Source organism: Cheilinus undulatus, linkage group 2, assembly GCF_018320785.1.
Source record: "Cheilinus undulatus linkage group 2, ASM1832078v1, whole genome shotgun sequence".
Taxonomy (NCBI): Eukaryota; Metazoa; Chordata; class Actinopteri; order Labriformes; family Labridae; genus Cheilinus; species Cheilinus undulatus.
Genome location: NC_054866.1, coordinates 37,902,972 through 37,924,783, shown reverse-complemented (window position 1 = coordinate 37,924,783; position 21,812 = coordinate 37,902,972). Strand labels below are relative to the sequence as shown.

The following is a 21,812-nucleotide window of genomic DNA, read 5'->3' as shown; positions in this document are numbered from 1 at the left end:
TAGACTAAAACTTTGTAGGGTAAAGAGGACTAAAATGTGACTACAGTTACAACTATTTTTGTCTGAAGATGAAAACGAAGCCAAAATAATACAAAAATGCTGCAAAATTAATCTTTCACATGGAAAAGTAAATCGACCTCCTTCCACATTATCTAGAAGTTTCATCTAGTAAAACTAGGAGAAATTTCATTTGGTAAAATTTCAGTTGCACTGATGTTTACATACAGAGTTAAAGTCCAGTTTTAATAGGGTTAAAGTAATAATTCAATCTTTTAAAACTGAAAAATCCCCTTGGTTAAGTTGAGCTATGGTTAGAGTTCAATGAAGCAGATTTTGTGTCTTTTGTAAGAGGAAGAGGAGAAGATTACAAACACAGAACTCTTTAAAACATCTGCCTATGAACAATAATCACTTCCATTTTATTTGGATTTTAATTCAAAAGTTTTAAGATAAGACAAAAATATCTACTGTTTTTCCAGTGTTCTCTAGTAATAGTAATTCACAATACAGTAAACAAATGATAAAATAGAAAAATACAGGGATGGGGGTTAAAAAGGCAAAGTAAAGCATGGTAGTAAAAATCTATGGCAGCATGTAACTAAGACTTTGTTTCTGAGACAGTTTAGTGGTTCTGGAAGACTTTTTGACTAAATTATTCTTTGAAATATCAGCTACAGTGAAATGAGGATTATTTATCACAGGTCAGAAATAAAATGTTGATATCAAACAATGTGACAAAGCAAAACTATCAAACAGTAAACAAGCAGGCATTCAGATGGTTGGATAAATCCTCATTGTCCTGTCTTAGTAAATCCAGTCCAGTTTTTTAAAATTCTGAATCTGAACTGTACGCGAGAAGTTTAAGAAAACTAGAATATTCTCACCCTCTCCAGGTCGTTGTTGAGTTGCTTCAGCATCACTTCCAGGTGGTAGAGCCGACCAGACAAATCGTTGGGCACCTCGTCGCTGTAAACACAAACAGCATGAGTGAGTCTGTGCAGAACACACAACTACAAAAACAAACAAACAAAAACAAACCCGCAGCTGTTCAGGCTGTGTGAGTGGTGAGGAGAACCTATGTCTCTGGTGGTTTTAGGTGTGTTCATAATTGTTGTCTAAAATACAATGAACCTGAAGCTCTTTACATTTAATATCTCATTTTGTTTCTCTCTGGTTTATTGAACAAACTCCACATTTCCGAGTGGGGGACAATCAGAGAGTAAAACAAGTTGGATATTCTATTTAACTCAATAACCACAAGGGGGCAGTCATGATGAAAGTATGATGAAGTAAAGAAAAATCTAAGCGGTACTATGAGGAGGTTTCTGGTCTTTTGAACTACCTTAAAACAATAAATCAACTTTGACTCACCAGCTGAAGGTGGGCGTGGTGCGAGGAGTCTGAGGAGTGTGAAACTGGACTGGACTTATGACTGGTCTCATGTCTGGACCTCCGACCTGCGGCTCATTCAGTGAGAAGAGGGAAACGGCTCTTTGTGCTGCAACAAGGACACATTAACAGCATGGTCAAAAAGCTGCATGAATAAGACTTTTGTTTTGGGATACATGAAACTAAACACTTTAACTCAGGAGGTGCTGGCAGACGGTGAAGTCAGGGATCAAGTGTTGGGGCTGGAGTCTCTTGAGTGTTTGTCTGTGCTGTGGTGGGCTTTGTGATCATGTATGAGGCGTAAACTAACACTAGGATCTACTTTTCTTTCCCAGGAGTATCATGTGACAGAGTAGGAGGGAAAATAGTGAACCCCATCAACCCCTGACGTCCAGACAACATGACTTACATCCACCAGGGTTTAATGTTCAGCTCTTTCTTTTGATCAATACCAATCATTCAAAGTGGCTCTAATAATAGAGATATGTATTTTGAGGAATTGTAGATATTTTTTACCATTAAAGTATACAGTGATAATTTCATATCAAACACTTCAAATGGCTTTACTTTAGGTAGCTGACTGGAAAATATTGTTTCCTTCAATATCTCACAAGTCCAACAGGTCAAAATGTGCCTAAAAGATGTAAAAACACTGATACTTTTCAGTTCCACATAGGGCTGGCCAATATTGTTATGTGTGGCTGATATTTATACATTAATTTTATCCAATATCTTTATTACCTCCGCCAAGGAGGTTATGTGATCGGCAGTGTTTGTTACGTTTGTGTGTTAGCAACATAACTCAAAAAGTTATGGATGGATTTTGATGAAATTTTCAGGAAATGTCAGAAATGGCATAAGAAAGAACTGATTACATTTTGAGACTGATCCGATCACCATCTGGATCCAGGAATTTTTTTTAAGGATTCTGTACTAATGGGAGATAGGACTAATGGCGGAGGTCTGCACTCTCTGAGTGCTTTTCTAGTTGATACTGATATATAAATACAGTTAAGACCCAAAACTTTAGTCCTTAAAAAACAGTCTAAAGTTTAAAGAAAGAGGATGAACAAAGAAAAAGACTTCAGCCGACATAGGCTGGAGTCCTGCCTGGAACTTTACAAACTAATTCATACATAGGGCCAATATTTACTTCCATCCACCACCAAAAACATGCTCATTAGGTTAATTAGTGACTCTAAATTGGCCGTAGGTGTGAATGTGAATTTGGCTGGTTGTCTGTCTCTATATGTTAGCCCTGTGATTGACTGGCAATCAGTCCAGGGTGTACCCCGCCTCTCGCCCAAAGACAACTGGGATAGGCTCCAGCCCCCCTGCGACCCCCAACAGGATAAGCGGTATAGAAAGTGGATGGGTATCTGTTAGAAATATCTGCAGAAATTTTCATATATGTATTGATATAGATAATTAACTTTTAAGGTAATATCTGTCAATACTGACATCATGTAGATAACATTCTGCTGCCCTAATGACACATCTTTAAAAATAAAACAGTCTCTGAAATTTTAATGATCAAAAGCATCAAAAAAGTTCCTTTAACCTCATGGCTTGGTTTTTGCTCTGAAATGAATTGTCAGCTGTGAGGGCTTCTATAGAGAGGTGTGTGCCTTTCGAAATCCTGTCCAATCAATTTAATTTACCACAGGTGGACTCCAATCTAGGTGTAGAAACATCTCCGTAAAGATCCAGATTAATGGGAGGAACCTGAGCTAAATTTCAAGTGTTTTTGCAAAGGTCTGAAAACTTTCATTTTTCACGAATTTGCAAACATTTCTAAAATCCTGGTTTTACATTTTACAGTTTGCACTGTAGACTATGAGCCACTTGCCGCAGAGTACATTCAGACCTGTAGTGTCTACTTAAGTGAAGCTACTTTTTCAAGAATATTATGTCCAAACCAAGTAGAAAATTCCACATCCCACCCACCAGTCCCATTTTATGTTGAATAAACTGAATCCTGAAGAGTCTCTGGTCTCACCTTCATAGGCTTTAGCAGCGTTGACCAGGCTGGACCACTCCAGTCCACAGGCTGTGTCAGGGAGAGGCATCAGCCCGGGGTCCAGCCTCCTCAGAGGGGGGACTTTGTCTCGGACTTCAGTGAGAGACAACTCTGAGGCTGACAGAGGCACTGAAGGATGGGACAGGACAACAGGTTAAGGAAATCAGGAATAAATTAAGAACTTTACAGACTAATCTATGATACTAACAGAATAAGACTTGGCAGCCAAAATCAGATGATTTTGGCAGTGAATGTTTGACCCCTGGCTGAAGTTCAAACTCACCCTTCTTGCTCTGCATGTGGTTGGAGGCGGCGTGTTTGCGTGTGGGCAGCGTGCAGGTGAACAATACATCAGTGGGAGCCGTCTGGTTCTCAGAGTTGGCGAAGCTGGCCTCTCTACGCCCGCTGCACAGAGATTCGTCTGAGAAAGTGCGCTGCAAGGTCCGTCTGGGAGACTGGGGGGAGGAAAAAGAGAGCTCAGAGAAAGTTCATGGAAGAAAGACTGATGACTTAAGAAACTGTGGGTGTTCCTCACTGGATCTCTTTGTGGCATATCTCCAGGGTTGTCCATGATGATCAGTTTCTTCAGGTCATCCTCAATGGTGCTTTTGTATGTCCGTCTTGGAGAACGCAGGTCTCTCAGTGATGCTCGGAGACGAGGCTGTCCAAAAACGTTCTTTGAATTCATATCCACCTGCCTGAAGATGCAAGAAATGAGCACCAAGACAAAAAAAAAAAAAAAACACGTATTCTGTTGTGTCTCCCTTACTGAGCCAAATCATTACAAATAAAGCATATTAAGAGAAGGACACATAAAGACTGGTCAAGATTTTACAGCCAGAACTTAATGCCACAATCTTAACTGCAGGTGACTGAGGTCGCCTTGTAGCTGATCACTGAAGTTTATGAGATGTTGGGATCAAACCCTAAAATAAACCCTGTTTTATTTGTAAAGGCCAGTGTTTCTTTATCACAGCTAATCATTTGAGTTCTTCATCAGAAACTCACTTTTTGCTGTTGTTGCTTTCTGAGCTGAAGGTTGAGGTTGCATTTGAAGGCGATGGGCCGTTATCTTCACCCTGCCAGGCAGTTTGTCTGCCCTTCATGTAGGAGAACTTTGGGGCTGAGCTGGATAGAGGAGTGGAGCCTAGCTGAGCTGAAGTTGGTGTCGTGGTTGCAGCTCGGACAGGCCGAGCTTTCTCTGCTGTAGGAGTCTTGTAACCCTGCGGTGTGTAGGCCCTAAAACGACAAAGTGTGGAACATTTGAAATAATTAACACGAATAACAGCTTCCCAAACAAAAATATGGACAGAAAGGAATGTTCTGGTTCCACTTTCATGAGCTAAAAGCCACCAAATAATGAGAGGGAAATAAACAGCTATTGGGTGTAATAGTTAGACTGAAATTAGGTTAAATTCTTCTTCCCCCATGAGAAAAGAATGATCTTTCTAGTCAACAAAAGCTGAAACAGACTTCAGCACATGCTAGTTCTAGACACCATGATATATGCCACATTAATTCACAGAACACCTCAAGATAATTTAATCAAATTAATGAAAGGAACAAACAGGAAACTGGATTAAGGCAGCATTAAAAAAACTACATTAACATGACATTTCTCATCTCTTTGCTAATTTATTGTTTATGGTATCATTAGTCAATATTTCAGATAACATAAAGCTATAGTAATGGTTCAACCAGAATTAAAATCCACCTATCAATACCTATGAAATAGTGAGACAAAGGGGTGCCAGATTTGAAAACTTTGTGTAGAGCCAGACCATTTCATGCTATTCCTGTTTTCTATCAATCGTAGCTGTTGGTGCTAATTTTTCACATATTGCTACCATCATTATTAAAAAAAATGGGATATAAGTTTTTGGCCACATCTGCAATAAATTAGTCTTTGATTTGTTGTTTTGTTGTTTCTCCTGTCCCTCTCCTCTTGCAGCTTTTCTCCCACCCCTACCCCTCCTTTCCAGTCCTTTCTAATCCCAGTCTGCTAGACCTGCCCCTTAAGGAAGGTTTTTGTCACCACTGTTATTTGGCTACATACTGCTAGTGCTGTTTTCATGATGGTTAATGCTGGCCTATATTATAATAGGGTTATATATAGTCTTTCTTACAGTAGAGAGCACGGTCTAGACCTGCCCTCTTTGTAAAGTGTCTTGATATATTTTGGTTATGAATCAGCACTACACAAACAAAGATTGATTGGTTTATTTCCATTCTAAACTTTGCCAACCATGGGCTGACCTCAGCCTCATTAAACAAACTAACAAAACAAAAATCAAACTTTCTATAGGTCAGCGGATCTCACAGGGCACCCAAAGACTCTCTGAGTTAAACTAGACTCTTAACTCTTAAACTAATCTTTACATAAAGAGATGCACTGATTGTAACTCAGAGCCGATGTTTGAAATGACATTTTAACTGATGATATATACCAATTCCAATATATTCCAATTCATATCTTTAAAAATCATTTTATATTTTATTTTAGAACTATTGTGTATTTATGTTTTTACATCTTTTTCATCACTAATATCTATGTTTTGGCATGGCGAAGCGTGAACTGGCAAATGCTCCCATACCTGACCTGACTTTTTGTGCAGCACTCCCACAATGCCAATATTATGTCTCATGTTTGACCATGTAAAAGATCAGAGTTTGTCCAACAGGTCTCATCTTCTTCCTAATAATAAACCTCCCCTCTTAATCAGCCATTATAGCATCTGCTTGTAGCATCGGTTCATGACCAGATTATTTGCTGAGAGAGTCAAGCACCTTGTCATCAAAGTACTGGTTGCATAACTTGGTCCAAAATAAAGAGCAAATTCATAACAATATATATTTATCACCACAGCAATGCCAAAAAATTCCTTTGGACAAGCACACCCTCCTGCATTTTTAAAACAATATCTTAATTATTAAATCTTCTTGTCATTCTACTTTATATTGCAGCATTAAGTGTCTGGAAGATTTGCCTTCATGTGTGGGCTTTCCTGTCTCTGTAACAAAAATCTGGTAAGAGAAGGCTTGGTATTACTTGTTTTTTTGTTTTTTTTCCAATATTGGTGCTAAATCAATACTTTTTAAAAGGTGCTTGTGCCAAACAGTACCTGAATCAACACTTTTAAGAGAAAATAAGCGTTTCAAAAGTCAGCGAATAGAACATATAAGTAAAGTAAGCAGGTGTAACTTCCTTTTCAGCAGCAGGGGATTGGGTTAGGGTGGCAAGGTACTGCAATGAAGCACCAAAATCTGTGTTGAAATCAGTATGGCAGGTATCGGATGGGATGTTATTGATACCATGTTGGTATTGGATTTTAATACTCATCCCTACACTTAAGTCACATTTTATCAGTAGTTCTTAACTAGCTAAGCTTCAGGACCTACAGTTAACTTGTCAGTGAGAAACTGTGACCCAAATTCCTGAAGTTCTTCCACCAGTCAGATCTATGTAATGAAATATAGCACAGCTTTGACCACAAGAAGGGCAAAATATGACATAACAAAGAGACAGGACAAATCAAGCAAGTTTTAAAAGGGTTTCATAGAATTTTTGACATACATCAGCAATCTTTTGAAATGGGCTTTGCAACCCACCTCTGGTTCCTGACATACCAGCTGAGAACCACTAGTCTCTATTTTTTGTTACCATGATGTCGGCATGATGCAGGGACTTGCACACCCTACAGGTAGCCTCAAACTGAACTGGTTTTGTTTCACCTCTTCTCTAGATTGTGCATTGGTAGAGATAATTCTTCTAGCAACCACTTTCCATATGTCTTTATCCTTTTTATGGATCAGCCAAATAAAGCTTGTCTTACATAACAAACTACAGTGGTGAAGTAACACCGATAACAGCAGAAAAACTGCAGCAGACTTTTGAACTTTTATCATCTAACAAGCAATCTGAAATGTTTTTGATCCACTACACATATTCATCACTCTGCAAAACAAGCAAACTAACAACCATGAAAGTATGAGACTCAAGTCTTAGAAATAACTATCATCATCCCCTGTCCTACAGCGTCCGTCTTTATGTCTAAATTATGTTCATGGTCAAACATACAGTCCACAGCATCAGAGTCTTTGGTACTGAGAGTTTGGATACAGATCGTTTAATCCAGCACACACAGAGATTTTGAACCATCTCTGTGTTTGATGTATTCATGATGGGGGGTGGTGGTAACGTCTACTAGCAGATCTCATGATGATCTGATGTATGTTTCACAAGGATTAGTCACTTTAATCCTTACTGTCCCCCTCACAGATGCATGTTCAGATATACTTTAGTTAAGAGAGATCTAATGGAGGACAATAACGGCTACTTGGTGAATCTGTTTTAAAAGATTTCTCATAACTTTTCTTGTCAAAGTTTTGAGAAGTAGGAAAATTCTCAAAGCAAAGCAGCATTAAACTCTGAGATATAGGCATGAAGTTTTCTCTCCATACAATAAAATCCAGCAGATAGAGAACAGTGAGCTGAATCTGTGCCATCACTACATGAGATTAATATGAGTTATTATGAGCTTCATAAAGCCTGTCGTAAAAGATGCATCTCATCATGACTTACCTGGGTTTAAAAGCATCCATTTTATCAGTGCTGGAGCCAGGAGGTGGGAACGTCTTCGTCATGTACCCTTTGTTCTGATTGGCCGAGGCTGGTATGATTGGCGAAGACTCTCGTCTCCTTGTCTCTCCTCCGCCGCTGCCCCGTCCCACAGACAGCTCCTGCATGCCACTGTAGGTGGCGAAGGAGTGCACAGGTTTGTGGGACTGGCTATTTGAAACGTGGCGAGCGTTGTTGTAGTGGGCTGAAGCGTCAATGCCACTGTCGTTAGACCCTCCCTTGTTAAGAAGGTCAGGGTCCGGGTCAGCTGGGTCAATAAGACAGCCCCCGCTGCCCCCTCGCTCTCCTCCAGCTCCTCCGTCAAACCAGCGCTCGTCGCTGTGGCTGCTCGAGGCGTTGCTGGACAGAGTGTTGCTGCTGGAGTGGCTAGAGTACTGCGTCTCACCCTGCAGAGGATGAGAACATTCAGACTCAGAGGGACAACAAGGAGAGGAGGGTGGAAAATAAGACCTTGTGATAAAGATGTACCTTTGAGTGTCTGTTTGGAGAGTCTTTCCCCGGGACATCCTGTCTGGCCAGTCTCCTCTGCCCTCCTCCACCACCCGGACCCCGAGAGGCAGGGACGTGCCAAAGGGGCTCTAGACAGAAACGCACAGACACTCATAGGATTAAAGCAAATTACACTGAACCTCAGTGGTCGCGAAAGAGGATTAAATACTTACAGCACATTTAAACACTGACCGAAACCCACCCAACAATCCGCAAAATCACACCGTGTTAGCTTTACTTAGCTGTGAAACACACACACAGCTACAAGACAAGGCAGGCTGAAGTTTGAAAATAGCTTTAAATCTAACAAAAGCTACTCTAGCCACCTATTATGTTTAAGACAATGGATCAGTATACACAGGGCAACACCGTCATTCTTATGGAGTCATGTTTTGGGGCCACTTGATAAGCAGAAGTCCAAAGTTAACTCACTTTTAGCTCTGTTTTTGGGCTCCACCAACTCAGAAATCTATGTTTATAAAAACAGCTAATGTTTATTAAAAAAAAACAATAAATAACCAAAAAGACTGAAGTGGGGAAGAGCTGTAACCTGACATGGTAGATAGGCTCCTTTCACATATCCACTGCATTGTAGTTATTTCACATCCATGTGGGGAAAAGCCCACAGTCTGTGTTTGGGAAGGAAACTTTTAGGAAAATTTTCAGCAGGTTGCTTGATGAAGGTTTTGTCTTTCATATTCATCACAGGCCAATCAGAGTGACAAGACATGACATATTGGGCACATGCAGCCCAGTTATTGTTGTTCACCATCAGTGGAGGCAGTAGGTGAATAAAACAAGAGCAAAAACATCTTAACTGCAAAGGAAAGCTTTCCTGCAATTCTTTACTCCTCATTTGATTAAAAAATGTTGTTCATTGGTGATAAAACTGCTGTTATAGCTACATCTGAGCTAATCGCTGGCAGCCATTTTTTTACCCGATTGCAGTAAAAGTAAGCCACGCCCATAGCTACTGTACAGAATGAAGGGGCAGAAATTCCCACAAAGCCTCGCCAGAAGAGTGGAGGCTGTTAAAGCTGCAAATTCCATACAAGTACGTGTATTTGAATACAATGTAATTACAGTCCCTGCTGGTGTAAAGGTCAGGCAGGCAAATACTTTTATCTAAATTATATAGTGTTTAATAGACAACTCACTGTAACGAATAAAGATGCCATCAATTCAACAAATCGGGAGCATGAAGTTGCAGACGTGTGCATATACCGGTCAAAATAATACTAAGTTCTGGTTTTCAAATCTAAACTACAACAAGACTCTAGTTTAAGATGACCTTGTAGCTCAGATCCAGATGATGGAGCAAAGACAGAGCGAGTTCAAAGAATTTCATAAATGATGAAACCAAAGGCAAGAAGGCACTTTATGTAGCATGGCCTTCTAAGTATAGATGTACCATCATCCAGTCTTCTGCTGTATACAGTGAATGCCTTTAAGTTCTGCAGCAGGTATCAAACTTGTCGCACATTAACATTAAATAAAAGAGCATTTTGAGATTGATGTACCTGTTTTACAGCGCTCCATGGTGCTGTCCTGACTGGTAAAGCCTGAGGAAGATTCTCCACTGGAGGTGATGTCCACGCTTAGGTGGGGCTCATAGGGCAGCAGGGGGCGCTGTCCTGTTCCATATCTACAAAGATGGATCAGAGGAAGGGGAGGATGATAAAAAAATATATTCTAATGTACTGTCAGGTATACAGGAAGTCCTTAAATGTTGCATTTACATTCAACTGAGTAGAGCAGACTTCCAGTTTTTGTTTTGCATCCTGATGATGGTGAATAAAGCATTTTTTTTGTTGGATGGGTGAGATGTTATCAACCTCCACACTGTGAGGAAGAGCCACCCACACAACAGATCCTTCCTCATGGAGACACAGTGTTCATACACGTCTAAATTCAGACCTGAATGTTTCACATTATTCAAACCTGTTCTAAGGAGAGACATTATCTGTCTCAGTACAAAAAACAAACTGTAGTTAGGAGTGATATTAGATGTGTTAAATCAAGATCAAACAGTAAAGAAGGAGAGTGTGAAGAAAACAAAACAAGATCGCACAAACCTGTCGGGTGAGGGTTTGTAGCGGACGAAGGGGCCTGGTGTGATCCCAGGCGGACCCATCGTGGCCAAACTGACCAGGCCTGAGGAGGGGGATGAGAAGCTGGCAGAGGGGTTTCTGTAGGGCAGCACTCTGTCGCCCCCTACAGGAGAAAGACTGTAGTGGTTCTCTGGGTAGCTCACAGGCCTGACGAACACAAAAAGAGACCGAGGGTTAACCAGGACCAATCCTTAGAGGAAGACACGAGTAAGGCTGGGATGAATGTCTTTGGAGGGTAGTTTATATCTTGAATTATAGATCAGTTTGTTTGAGTAACAACTTGACGACCCCTAGCATGTGCAATCAAAGTATGCATTACTTTAAAGTCCTTAGTGATGACCTGCAATCAGAATTCTCATTTGGCACATGATAAACAGTGAATTTGCAATACTGTTCCTCTTCCACAGAGATTTACTGTGCAGTAACTTAGGATGTAATCACTTTAAATTGAATGATTGTGAGAGTCACTGCAGTGGAAATGATGCATCGTCTCCTTCAGTCGCTGCGGTGTAAACTGGTCACTTTTGACAATGTCGCAGAGAGGTCAGTCACAAGTAGCTGTAAGTTTTAGCTGTAATGCTGTGCATCTTTGGTCTAAAGTGGGCTTTAACATGAGAAGAATTAAATCACTGATTTAACCAGTCAGGTGTGGGGTCAAGGGGTCTTCATCCAGCATATTGCTGTAAAATACATTTAAAAATAAATTATTTTTGTTTTTCTCCATTATCATTTTAACAACCTTTTCAGTTTATATCAAATTTTACTGTTTTATATATATAATAGTTCACATCTATAGTAGATTTTTCTTTCAAACTGCAATCCAACCAGGTTTAGTATATAAACATGTACAAGGATCCATATAAATACATTCACTGATGCTCTAAAACTCCCTGTCGGCTCCTTCTGAAACATTAATGTGAAGATTAAGCAGCTCTCTTCCTCACCTCTTTGAGTTGAGGTGCTGGGGCTCCCTGTAAGGAACAGGCATCAGGGTTTTGTGTGGGCGTGTCAGTGGAGGAGGTGGAGGGCCCATGGGGGCCCAGCGCTGAGGGTTTGGGACACTGTGGAGCCCAGGAGGAATGGGTGGGCTGTCCCACCTCCACGTGGGGCGAGGGGAGGGTCTGTAGCCTGCTGCCAGAGGCTCAGGTTCTGGCTTCTGCTCCATGGTTTTCATCTCATACTCCTCTGTGCAGCCCCTGAACAGACAGATGGATAAGGTCTGTTAGTAAACACATAAAGCAGGAGGCTTTTCAATTCTACTCTTACGCTTACTATGGTATCACAGTAGCCTCTATACCCAGCACATATCTTTTACACATCATTATTATTTAATTCAGACAGTCTATTACAGCAGGCAGGAGGCATCAAATATGTATGGAGGATGTGTTCAAGTCGAGACGAATGCCGAGAGAAAGAGAGTGTGGGGGGGGATGATGGGGAGGAGAAGTGCTGTCAAGGTGAGAAGTAAACGTGAAATCACAGCATTGTTAAACTCAACAGGAGAGGGCTGAAAAACACAAAAATGAACAAAGAGGCAGAATTTGAACAAAGAGAAAATGCTGGATGCTGTTTACATGGAAATGGCTGGTTCTGTATAATTGCTGCTACATTTTACTATATATGAAAAAGAAAAAAGAGACAAGAATTAGCAAACACTCTCATAGACTTCAGAGTGAAATATTTAGATGAATGTCATGTATTAAACTAAATATAAAAGCCAAAGATAATCTTGTGCACTTATTGGCACAGTTTAACTGGCTGCAGTTCCAGATGTTTTTTATTACTTCTTTTAGAGTTAGACTTAGCATGCCAATGTTTTCTCTCTTGTCTGTCCATTAAAACAGATGAACAAATGTCTAAAAGGAGATTTCTTCTCTATAAAAAGTCTCATATTTGATCCAGTAGTTCAGTTTGCTAGATCAGTGGTTTCTCAACTGGTGGGTTGGGATCCAAAAGTGGGCAGTAAACCTGTTACCGGTGGGTCATAAATGTCTGCAGGAAAAAATGTGACAAAAAGTCTATGATATATGGAAGCTCTATGTGGACATAGAGTACAGCCATGTTTACCTGTGAGAACAGGTAAATTGCTGTCTTTTTCCTTAGGAGTTCAACTTAGTTATTTTATTTCCCCCAAATAACAAAGCTAGCTCTCCCAAATAATGAAAATCCTTGAGAAATCCCCAAATTCCCATGCTGTCTCTTGAAAATTGAGTAAAATTAAATGTTCATGCATCCTTCTTCAATGATATGCTTTTAAACATGGTTGTTTTATCCTGTTTCTTTGTTCAGTCCCACTTTGTTTCATTTAGGGGACAAACTGCCACATTATAAATTAAATGAGTTTAAGTGGTTGGGGAAAAAAGGGTAGGGGAGGGTCCTGATTCCTCACCAGTTGAAAACCACTGTGCTAGATGAAAGTATTAAATTGGTCTAGCACAAGTGCAATACCTGAGCAGTTTCTCAAAAACAAGGAAGGGTCCTGGAGCAGATTTATGGATGCTACGCCATCGACTGCCATTGCAGGACTATTCCAATGTCAACTTCTTGAAAGGACTGAGTCCTTTCAACAGAGAATTTTCAAGGATGCACATATGCATCCTCTGCTTGCAGGAATTACCCACAATCCAATGCAAATTGTTTCAGTTCTCTTATCAGGTAGAAGCTTCATCTTCAACTGCTCAGTACACTTTTAAATAGTAGTACTGTACTGTCCCGCTTCCACCATTAATATGTCATCATCATAATTTTATGGCATCAAAGTAAAGCTGTACAGATGAAAGCAGTGCCATAGATAATGATGGTACACTGCTGTCTCCATTTTGATTTCTGCAGCCGCCACATATACGAGTGTGACCATTCCAATGATGTAATCACGCACACACTCGTTAGCCTGTCCCAAATGTGTGTTTGACAGCCTTGCTTTACCTCCATAGGACCCGATTCAGATGGATCTGAATCCATCAGTGCCGATACCAAGCTAAGTACACATTCTTGTCCTCATAAAACATTGCCAATACTGTACTATTATTTTATGTATCTTAGCCTCTTATTATTTTAGCATGTAGACAAAGTCGTCATCTTGTCTGCAGTTTGATGATGTTTTTAGACAAATGGGGGTGAAACAGCGAGCTATGCACTGTCAAACTGTCACGAGGAGAGGTGAGTAACATCTGATGAAAATTAAAATCGAAAACCAAAAACTGTCACAGTACTAATAAGTTTTCATATTTCTACTCAGTATCGATGAATTCCTGAATTTAAGTACTTGGACTTGATATGAAAAAAGTGGTATCATCCTTAAATTACGTAACAGGTAAACAATGACTACTATAGATGCACAATATTATTTGCATGATATCAGTATTGACAGATATGAATATTTCAGCAGTTATTTACAACAAATTTGGCTATAGAAATCTGCCTATATCACCTGCAAATATTGGCCAAATAAACAAATAAGTCAGTAGAGTTTTAGGCTGGACCAACAGATATGTCAGTTGAAGTCTTTTTCTTTAGTCATCATCATTCCTTACACTTTAAAGTCTGTTTGAAGGACTAAAATTTGCTGATATGTTCATCTTCAAATTTTAAATTCTGTGTTAAAAGGAATGAAGTATTAGGTCTAAACTACATTTAAATACTGGCATAAATATCAGTGTCTGATGAAATGAATTCAGCAAAAACCCAACATCATGCATCCCTAATGGCTATTAATAGCTGCTCTTGCCACATTATTTGCAGATGGCCAATGTTTATCAGAAGGCCTAATACCGATGGTAAGGTGATGCATTCCTATAAAAACAATAACTTTGAGAACAAAATATGTATAAATAAACTAATTCATACAAATAAAAAAATACATCTCAATATTTTGAATGGTAAAAAGCTGAGCATTATGTTATTTGTTCTTAAAATGTAGACCTTTTTTTAAAAGATTGAAGGATATTTTGATTATGAGAAATTCTCAAGAATATCTACAAAACATACAAAATATTTAACATTATCATCATACAATCATGATAATAAACATCGATACAGCTTATTCAATGAGGTTTGACTCAGATGAAATCTAGCTTATGTGATCACCCAAGCATATTTAAAATGACGCACATTGTTATAAAGTGTATTGACATGCACTGTCATAATGCAATCAATCAACAAATAACAGGGGGGTAATTAAATGAAAGATACAAAAAGCTTTAGAAACCTGATGTGAAAAGTATCATTGAATTACACTAACCTTAACTTTACTGTTGTGGAATCAGCCTCTCATACAGACACAACCAGAACTCTCCATGGATAAATTCAAGTGATACTAATCTAAACTAAGAGAGTCTATAGAGTTTAAATCTCTGTTAATCCCAGAGCCTTACATAAACACCTCAAACGGCGACTTTAAATATAACAAACAAAACCACATAAATATAAATACGCCACATCAGAAAAAAAACACAAAATAATTGCATATCAGTGCCATAAAGACAGCTGTACAACGATTCAGAAAACGGCGTGCAAAATGTACACTTAAATCATTAAGCACAAAATATGTGAGGCTTAAACAATAAAAAATGCTGCTGGCATAATCAGCATCCATACAGTTACACCAGAAGATGCCAAGACATGGACACACAAGAAGAAGCGACTACAAACCTCAGAAGGAGCTAAGCCTACACATGTTGTGTTTCTCCCAGCACACCGGCAGAGGTGACACACATCTGGATTCTCCAACACATGAACACTCACAGCTGGCCAAGCACACTAGAGCATCACACCTCTCTGCTGCATGCGTCCATCTTGCATGTGCGCGGCAGATTCAGAACAGAAAAAGAAAAGCATTTCTAACTCTCCACCGTCTCTCTTCCACCCACTTCTCTCCCTCTCTCTCTGTGGTGTTGAAACTCGTCCTCCTCACCAATCGTCTCTCTGCCTCTTCAGCTCAATACATTCATCCCTGCCCCTTTTTCTCTCGCTCTCTCTCTCTTCTTCTTTTCAGTCCTTTTCATTCGCACAGGGCATGCATTTTTAATTAATCACTTCCACTCATTTCTTTATTTATTTTTTGTGCTCTCTTTTTTTATTCCCTCTACAGATTTCGGGCCTTAATCTCATGCAATCTGCTTGCCTGGCACACAAACGAGTCAGAGAGAGAGAGAGAGGGGAGGGGGGTGAAATACAAGACTCTAATTATCAGCTGCTACTTGATAGAGAGAGAGAGCGAGTGTTTCTGCATGTGTGTGCGTGTCAGAGGGATTTAACTTGGTGTAATTAAGTGCTTCCAACATTAAAGAAATCAAACCACTGTGCGATCACACAGCCAGCCACAATTACTGTATTTAGGACCCTGGTTACAGTCAGAAACGCACACTGTGGTTATTTCTCCACAGTGACACTGGATCAGTGTCTCACAAGGCCTCCTTATTCTCCCTTTTATTTATTTGTTTCTTGTCAAGGACGTCTGTGTGCAGATGAAAGGAAGAAAGGATTGTGGGAGGAGGGGAAACAAGGTAACAGTGGGCTGAGTGAGATGACAAGTTAAGAAGAATTCACACTGAAACAATTCTAGACTTTCTCTTTGTCTCCATATCTAGCTTCGCCCAGCTCCTCCTGAGCCACACACCGTTCTCTTCTGTGTGTTCGCTCGCTTCCTCTTTTCACACACTCCCACACAGAATCCTCTCAGAACACTGGAGTCTAGCCACTCTCACCCATGCTTTTGTGTGTTTGAGTGAGGAGCATCCTGTGCTCGTTGTTGTCCTTCCACTTCTGCTTGCTAACACTGATGGGAAGTGGCAAATGCAAGGTAACTCAAGCTGCGATACAAAAAACGATACGATACGAAACAGCACAGCATGATACAATACAAGACAGTGTGATACAATAGGTTCTTTGCAGATGATGTCACACAGCTGCAGAGACACCTAGAGTTTATGACTAAGCCAAGCATTCAAAGTATGAAAATATAAACAATCTTAATTCTTTAACTACTTTGTGTCCCAAAAGTAGTGAAATATTAAGGCAAAAAACTCACAGAGAAACAGCAACGGGCAGGAATTAAAATGGTCAAGTTTCCACAAAGTGGTCCGGTTTGGTTCAGTACAGTTTTGTCATGGTTAGCACATTAACTCTGATCTTACCCATGTTTATTCAGCTGACATCTGTCTTTCCAACCTCCAACCTCTTTTGTTGTGATGAGAAATGCATCTATTCTAAGAGATCCAGATCATGTGGCTCAGCTCAGCAGAGCTGAATGTTTGGTTCTTAAACAGCTCTTCATTTGTTACCAGTTTGGCTTTTTAAATGTGGATCAAATAACAACAAAAGATGGAGGAAAGGAAACGCCCTGGCACAAACAGGAGCTTGCCAATGTGTCTGTGGCTCATATTAAAGAGCTGTTTCATAGAACAGGCTCGTTCATGAACGGCACATCTTTACTCAGTCACTTACCCCACAAGGTTTATTTGGTTGATAGTACATCACAGTTTCAATTTTAAAAAACAAGGGTTTTTTATCTGTTAAAGGGACTTAGTTAGCCTTGTAGCTCAGACTCCTCAAGACTCTTGTCTCCCTTTATTTGGCTAGACAATGCTAGACACCAGTTGGTCTGCAGGACTGAGTAATTTGTGGAATTTATCAAATCCCTTTTTGTCAAGTGTAGGGATCGTATTCAATGTATTTTCTGATGATAACTGCAGCATAGAGCGTAGAGATTTAGAGCTGTAAAGTACTAACTTTCCTCAATTCCTCCTCATTCCTAATGCTTTCCCCCACTTCCTGACTGCTAACAGACATTCGGGATCATGTGATAGCAAACAGCCTGCTGTCTGTGTAAAAGACTGTGCCTTATTTTCTTTAACCAATTTTAATATCAATATTCACCACTAATTATTTAATATTGTGTCACAGGCTTCATCAAACCTTGTACTGCTGTATGGATATTTTTACACAGTTTAAAGTAAACCACTCAGCTTCAAACAAACACAACAAGCTAACTTTACTATACCTGCGAGGCCCGCCCTCTTCGTATGGAGGAATGATGACCACTTTTACTGTGACTGACGTCCTCAGCAGGTCGATCATCTGCTCGTGAGTCAGCGTCACCGCCGCCACTTTGCAGATCTCCACCAACCGGCTGCCCTGTCTCAGCCCCGCCTGCCAGGCAAAGCCGTACTCTTCCACCTGCAAGAAAAACACAAAAAAAGTCTTCAAACAAACCAGCTAATGTGCTGCCAAGGATTTTCACAGAAAAGTATCAGTAGGAGAGCTGGTGCGGCAGATGGTCATCTGTCGTTACCTCGGCCACAGTGCCATCCAAGCGAACATGGAAGCCCAGTTGTCCCAGTCCGTTTCTTCTCAGAGTCATATCAACCGTCTCACACCCCACTGTTAAAGACTGGCAAGGAGAGGGAGAGATAAGAATAGAAAAACAAAACAAAACAGTATTATTTCATTATGTTTATACTAAAACCATCTCTAAGTATCTTCCACAATCACAAAAATACATGTGCATTAACTCAGGACACTAAGAAATAATGTTTCAGTATAAACTAGCCTATTTATGTATGGATGCAGTTTCTATTTTTAGAAAGATTAACTCTTTTCATTTTTTCTGATGGATTAACAAAGAGCTCACTGAAGTCCAGAAAATCTCCTGTTCCCAGCATTTAATTCATCAAATTTAACAGGGATTATCACATATTAAATCTCTCATCAGCCACTGGGAGCTGTTGCATAACTTCATAGAAGAAGAGAGTAATACGGCTGCATAGAGAATGTGCATGTGTTTATATATTATTAATCATCTTATGAGCCAGGACTCAAGAATAAAAATACAATCATGTTATTTCGTGGCCCTTCGAAGTTTTATTCCTACCTCTGTCTACTCAGTAACGAGTGTTAGTTTATGAGAAAAAAATAATCTTAACATTTGAAGCTTTCTAGGATGCTGGGAAAATTTTTAGGGACTATAAACAACAATATTTAAAAATCCACAGAGATTTACATTTCAAAGGAGGTTTAACACAACAGAGGTCTAACAAAGTTTAAAATTTAAAAAGATAACTTCCATGTTGTGGGATAATTAAATTTGTGCATAGAAACCATTGAAAAACAATAATCCCTAATTGGTACAGAGGCATGTTTTTGCATAACAAGGCCAGATGTTGCATTACAGACCAAAACTTAAGTAAGGAAACAGGATGAAAAACAGGATTTTTTGGGGAAATTTTATGCATGAGGGTTATAATGTTGTGATGAATAAATAATTTAAGATTCAGCTTTGGAAATATTTCATGAGGAAGGAAATGAACATGTTTTTCAAACCTTCAGAAGAGACATTGTGTTTGCTGTTAAGAAATAATAAAGGCTTTATTAGGAAAATTATGAAGAAAACTTCAAAGTCTGCTAGTGGCTGGAGGGAACTGAGTGACAAAGTTGACAAAGTGTGATTGTTAGCTCACATTGGTTTATATTTTAAGTTCACTTTATCATCATTTCTTAAGTATTACCACGATGTTATTGCTTTTGTCATTTATTTGTCTTTTCTTGTTTTGTGAATTGGTTCAAAATAAAGATATCAATCAGTCAGTACTTGTAGTTATGACTGTCAGCATTAATGTATTATTCGCGATGTGATAACAGTCCATAATAAGTGTTCTTTTTTTTTAAATTGCATGCTCTATTGTACCTTTCGTCTTATTTCTATAGTTAAGTTAATGCTTTAACAAATGATTCTTGTTTTTCTCAAAATGAAATAATTTTTTAACCAGACAGGAAAATGACCCTTGGTTTAAGACCATACAAACACCAAACACGAAACAATAAAGGTTTTAAAAATGCAGTGTGTAATATTTAGCCTGTCAGCATTTAACTTTTATAAGGAGGCTTCTGTAAATTAGTGTTTAATCACCTAAATATATATTAGTTTAATTTTCATTGACTTAGAAAAAAAACTTTTGTTCATTCACAGGGAAGGCCCCCTCCATGGACTCTGCCATCTTGGATTTTTGCATCTTGCACGTTTTTGCGGAAGGGAGAAGATTCTAATTTTAAAATATGCTTTCCTTTGCATTTTGCAATCTGACAGATTTGTTATTATTGCCTGATAATAGGAGGCGGCAGTAGCTCAGTCTGGAAGGATTTGGGAATCGAGGGTATCTGGTTCAAGTCCTGATTGGACCATAACTGGACTTTGACCTGGTAGCTGGAGAGTTGCCAGATCACTTCCTGAGTACTGCCGCAATACCCTTGTGCAAGGCACTGAACCCCCAACAGCTCATAGCATTGCTTCAATGAGAACAGCAAGGCCATCACTCTGACGTCTCTTCATTAGTGCATGTACATGGGGATTCTGTTTGTGTGTATTTGCATGTTATTCAGCCTATGTGTGTAGCATGTTCAAAAATAGAGTGTAAAGATAAAACTTCCCTTCAGGGATTAATAAAGTACGACTTCACTTAGTTTTACAAAAGGGAAAGGGAGAGAAATATTAATAATAATTAACCACAGAATTTCTTGAGTAACCATAATTTGACAGTCTTACTTGTAATGAAACTAGTTCTCACCTTTAGCCTCTGCACCATCTCCCTGATGTCCTGAGCGCAGCCCTCAGGTACCCGCACCGCAATGTGGTCTCCTCTGCCGTAGAAGATCCTGAGCGACAGCCGCTCTGGTGTCCACCCAATGACGTCGGCACAGAAACAGTTAAACACCACCTCTTTGGTGGAGCAGTCCATCAGCAGGATGTACTCAGCTGAAAAACCCACGGCACAGGGGAGCTCTGTCCCACCTCCGCTGAAATCCTGGGCCAAGACCCTCCATGCGACGGCTCCTGCCGCCCCAAACTCCGCCCCTTCTCTCGCTTTAGAGCGCTCGCGTTTTTTGGATGCAAGCGAGATGAGGTTGTTGAGTTTTCCAGCTGAGTCGAGCGGAGTGCTGGTGACGCAGTTCTCAGCAAGGTCCCGCAGATACTCCTGCCGCGTTCTTGTCGCCATGGTGTGGAACTTTTCTGATTTGTGCGCGGCGTTTTCTGCATTGATAACTTTGGCTAGGAGGAAATTACGAAAGGTTTCTGGGTCCCTGAAGGTGACGCCGCTGGGGATGGGTGGACCAAAGGGAGGCACATCCTTCATTCTGGTAACGGCAACACTGAAGGAGAAGGATTTGAAGGGTGATTAAGGTTGTCTAGACATCTGAATTTTAATATGATACTAGCAAAAATGAAAACAACATCAATATCTGATACAGTTCCACAGAAAATCCCTGCAAGAGTTCAGGAGTTTGATCTCAGTTTAAAATACATTGGCTATGCATCTGTGCAATCTGGACAATTTTTAGATAACACAAGAGTAGGTACTTTATATGTCATTTATTATGAATTGGCACTATGCCAAAAAGAACCGGCTGGTCAACTGTTGAATCTGACGCAAAGAGTGTTGCTCACTGGATAAAATGTAATAGAAATAACAGAGACTGTATCATTTAAAATACATGGTAACATTGACAACCATTAGAGTTATTCTTCATTCTTCATCATGTTTTTGTGTATAGAAACATGAGCTTGATTGCTTGAATTTACCTGTAACAGGTGTTTTCAGAGCAAGGATTGTGCACACGCACAATAACGAAGACGTGCTGGAAATGTGAGCGAATGTTCTGAGGGGTGAAAGGCAGAGCTCCCGGCTCCTGAAAGATGATGGTGACGATGTCATTCCCTATGTGCCTCTTTCTCAGGAGCTGAGCACAGAGAGGAGAGATAAAAGGACAAATTAATGAAATCAAATCACTGACATGACTGACTCAGTCAACAATCGAGAAAGTCTGACGAGTGAAATGAGAGATGATTGAGACGTTCACTTGACACCAAACAACAGCTCTTTATGTAATGTGTTTCTGTCAGGTTCTGTGTGGGCTATTTGTGTCTGTGTGCGCGCCCGTTTGTCAGTCTATCTGTGTTTGTGTAGGAGATGTGGTGCAGAGTCCAGGCTGTGTGTCTGCGCTGTGGTGCTTGCCAATTCCTTCTTCATCTGCAGAGAGAAGTGTGAAAGTACCAATTATGTAATCCAGCCCACTGTTTGGCTGTGGATGCATACATCCTCCTGCAGGATGGTGCCACAGGAGCATCCTGCACTTCTACTGAGACTGCAGACCTAATCATTTGGATTACTGT

General features: G+C 40.0%; 1 protein-coding gene across 5 annotated transcripts in view; it reads right to left on the bottom strand.

Annotated features, from left to right (window-relative positions):
- Nucleotides 1-21,812, bottom strand: part of sipa1l3 (signal-induced proliferation-associated 1 like 3) — a 109,060-nt gene that overhangs the window by 4,449 nt on the left and 82,799 nt on the right. For all 5 annotated transcript variants that reach the window (XM_041802394.1, XM_041802411.1, XM_041802403.1 and 2 more), the window contains 15 exons: nucleotides 21,222-21,379; nucleotides 20,209-20,791; nucleotides 17,940-18,038; nucleotides 17,649-17,824; nucleotides 11,593-11,844; nucleotides 10,613-10,795; nucleotides 10,058-10,182; nucleotides 8,517-8,626; nucleotides 7,992-8,434; nucleotides 4,418-4,648; nucleotides 3,945-4,107; nucleotides 3,693-3,864; nucleotides 3,389-3,538; nucleotides 1,372-1,498; nucleotides 885-966 (listed from right to left, as the gene is read on the bottom strand). In XM_041802394.1, coding sequence (XP_041658328.1) covers nucleotides 885-966; nucleotides 1,372-1,498; nucleotides 3,389-3,538; nucleotides 3,693-3,864; nucleotides 3,945-4,107; nucleotides 4,418-4,648; nucleotides 7,992-8,434; nucleotides 8,517-8,626; nucleotides 10,058-10,182; nucleotides 10,613-10,795; nucleotides 11,593-11,844; nucleotides 17,649-17,824; nucleotides 17,940-18,038; nucleotides 20,209-20,791; nucleotides 21,222-21,379 — 3,054 coding nt within the window. The remainder of the gene's footprint in view (nucleotides 1-884; nucleotides 967-1,371; nucleotides 1,499-3,388; nucleotides 3,539-3,692; nucleotides 3,865-3,944; nucleotides 4,108-4,417; nucleotides 4,649-7,991; nucleotides 8,435-8,516; nucleotides 8,627-10,057; nucleotides 10,183-10,612; nucleotides 10,796-11,592; nucleotides 11,845-17,648; nucleotides 17,825-17,939; nucleotides 18,039-20,208; nucleotides 20,792-21,221; nucleotides 21,380-21,812) is intronic.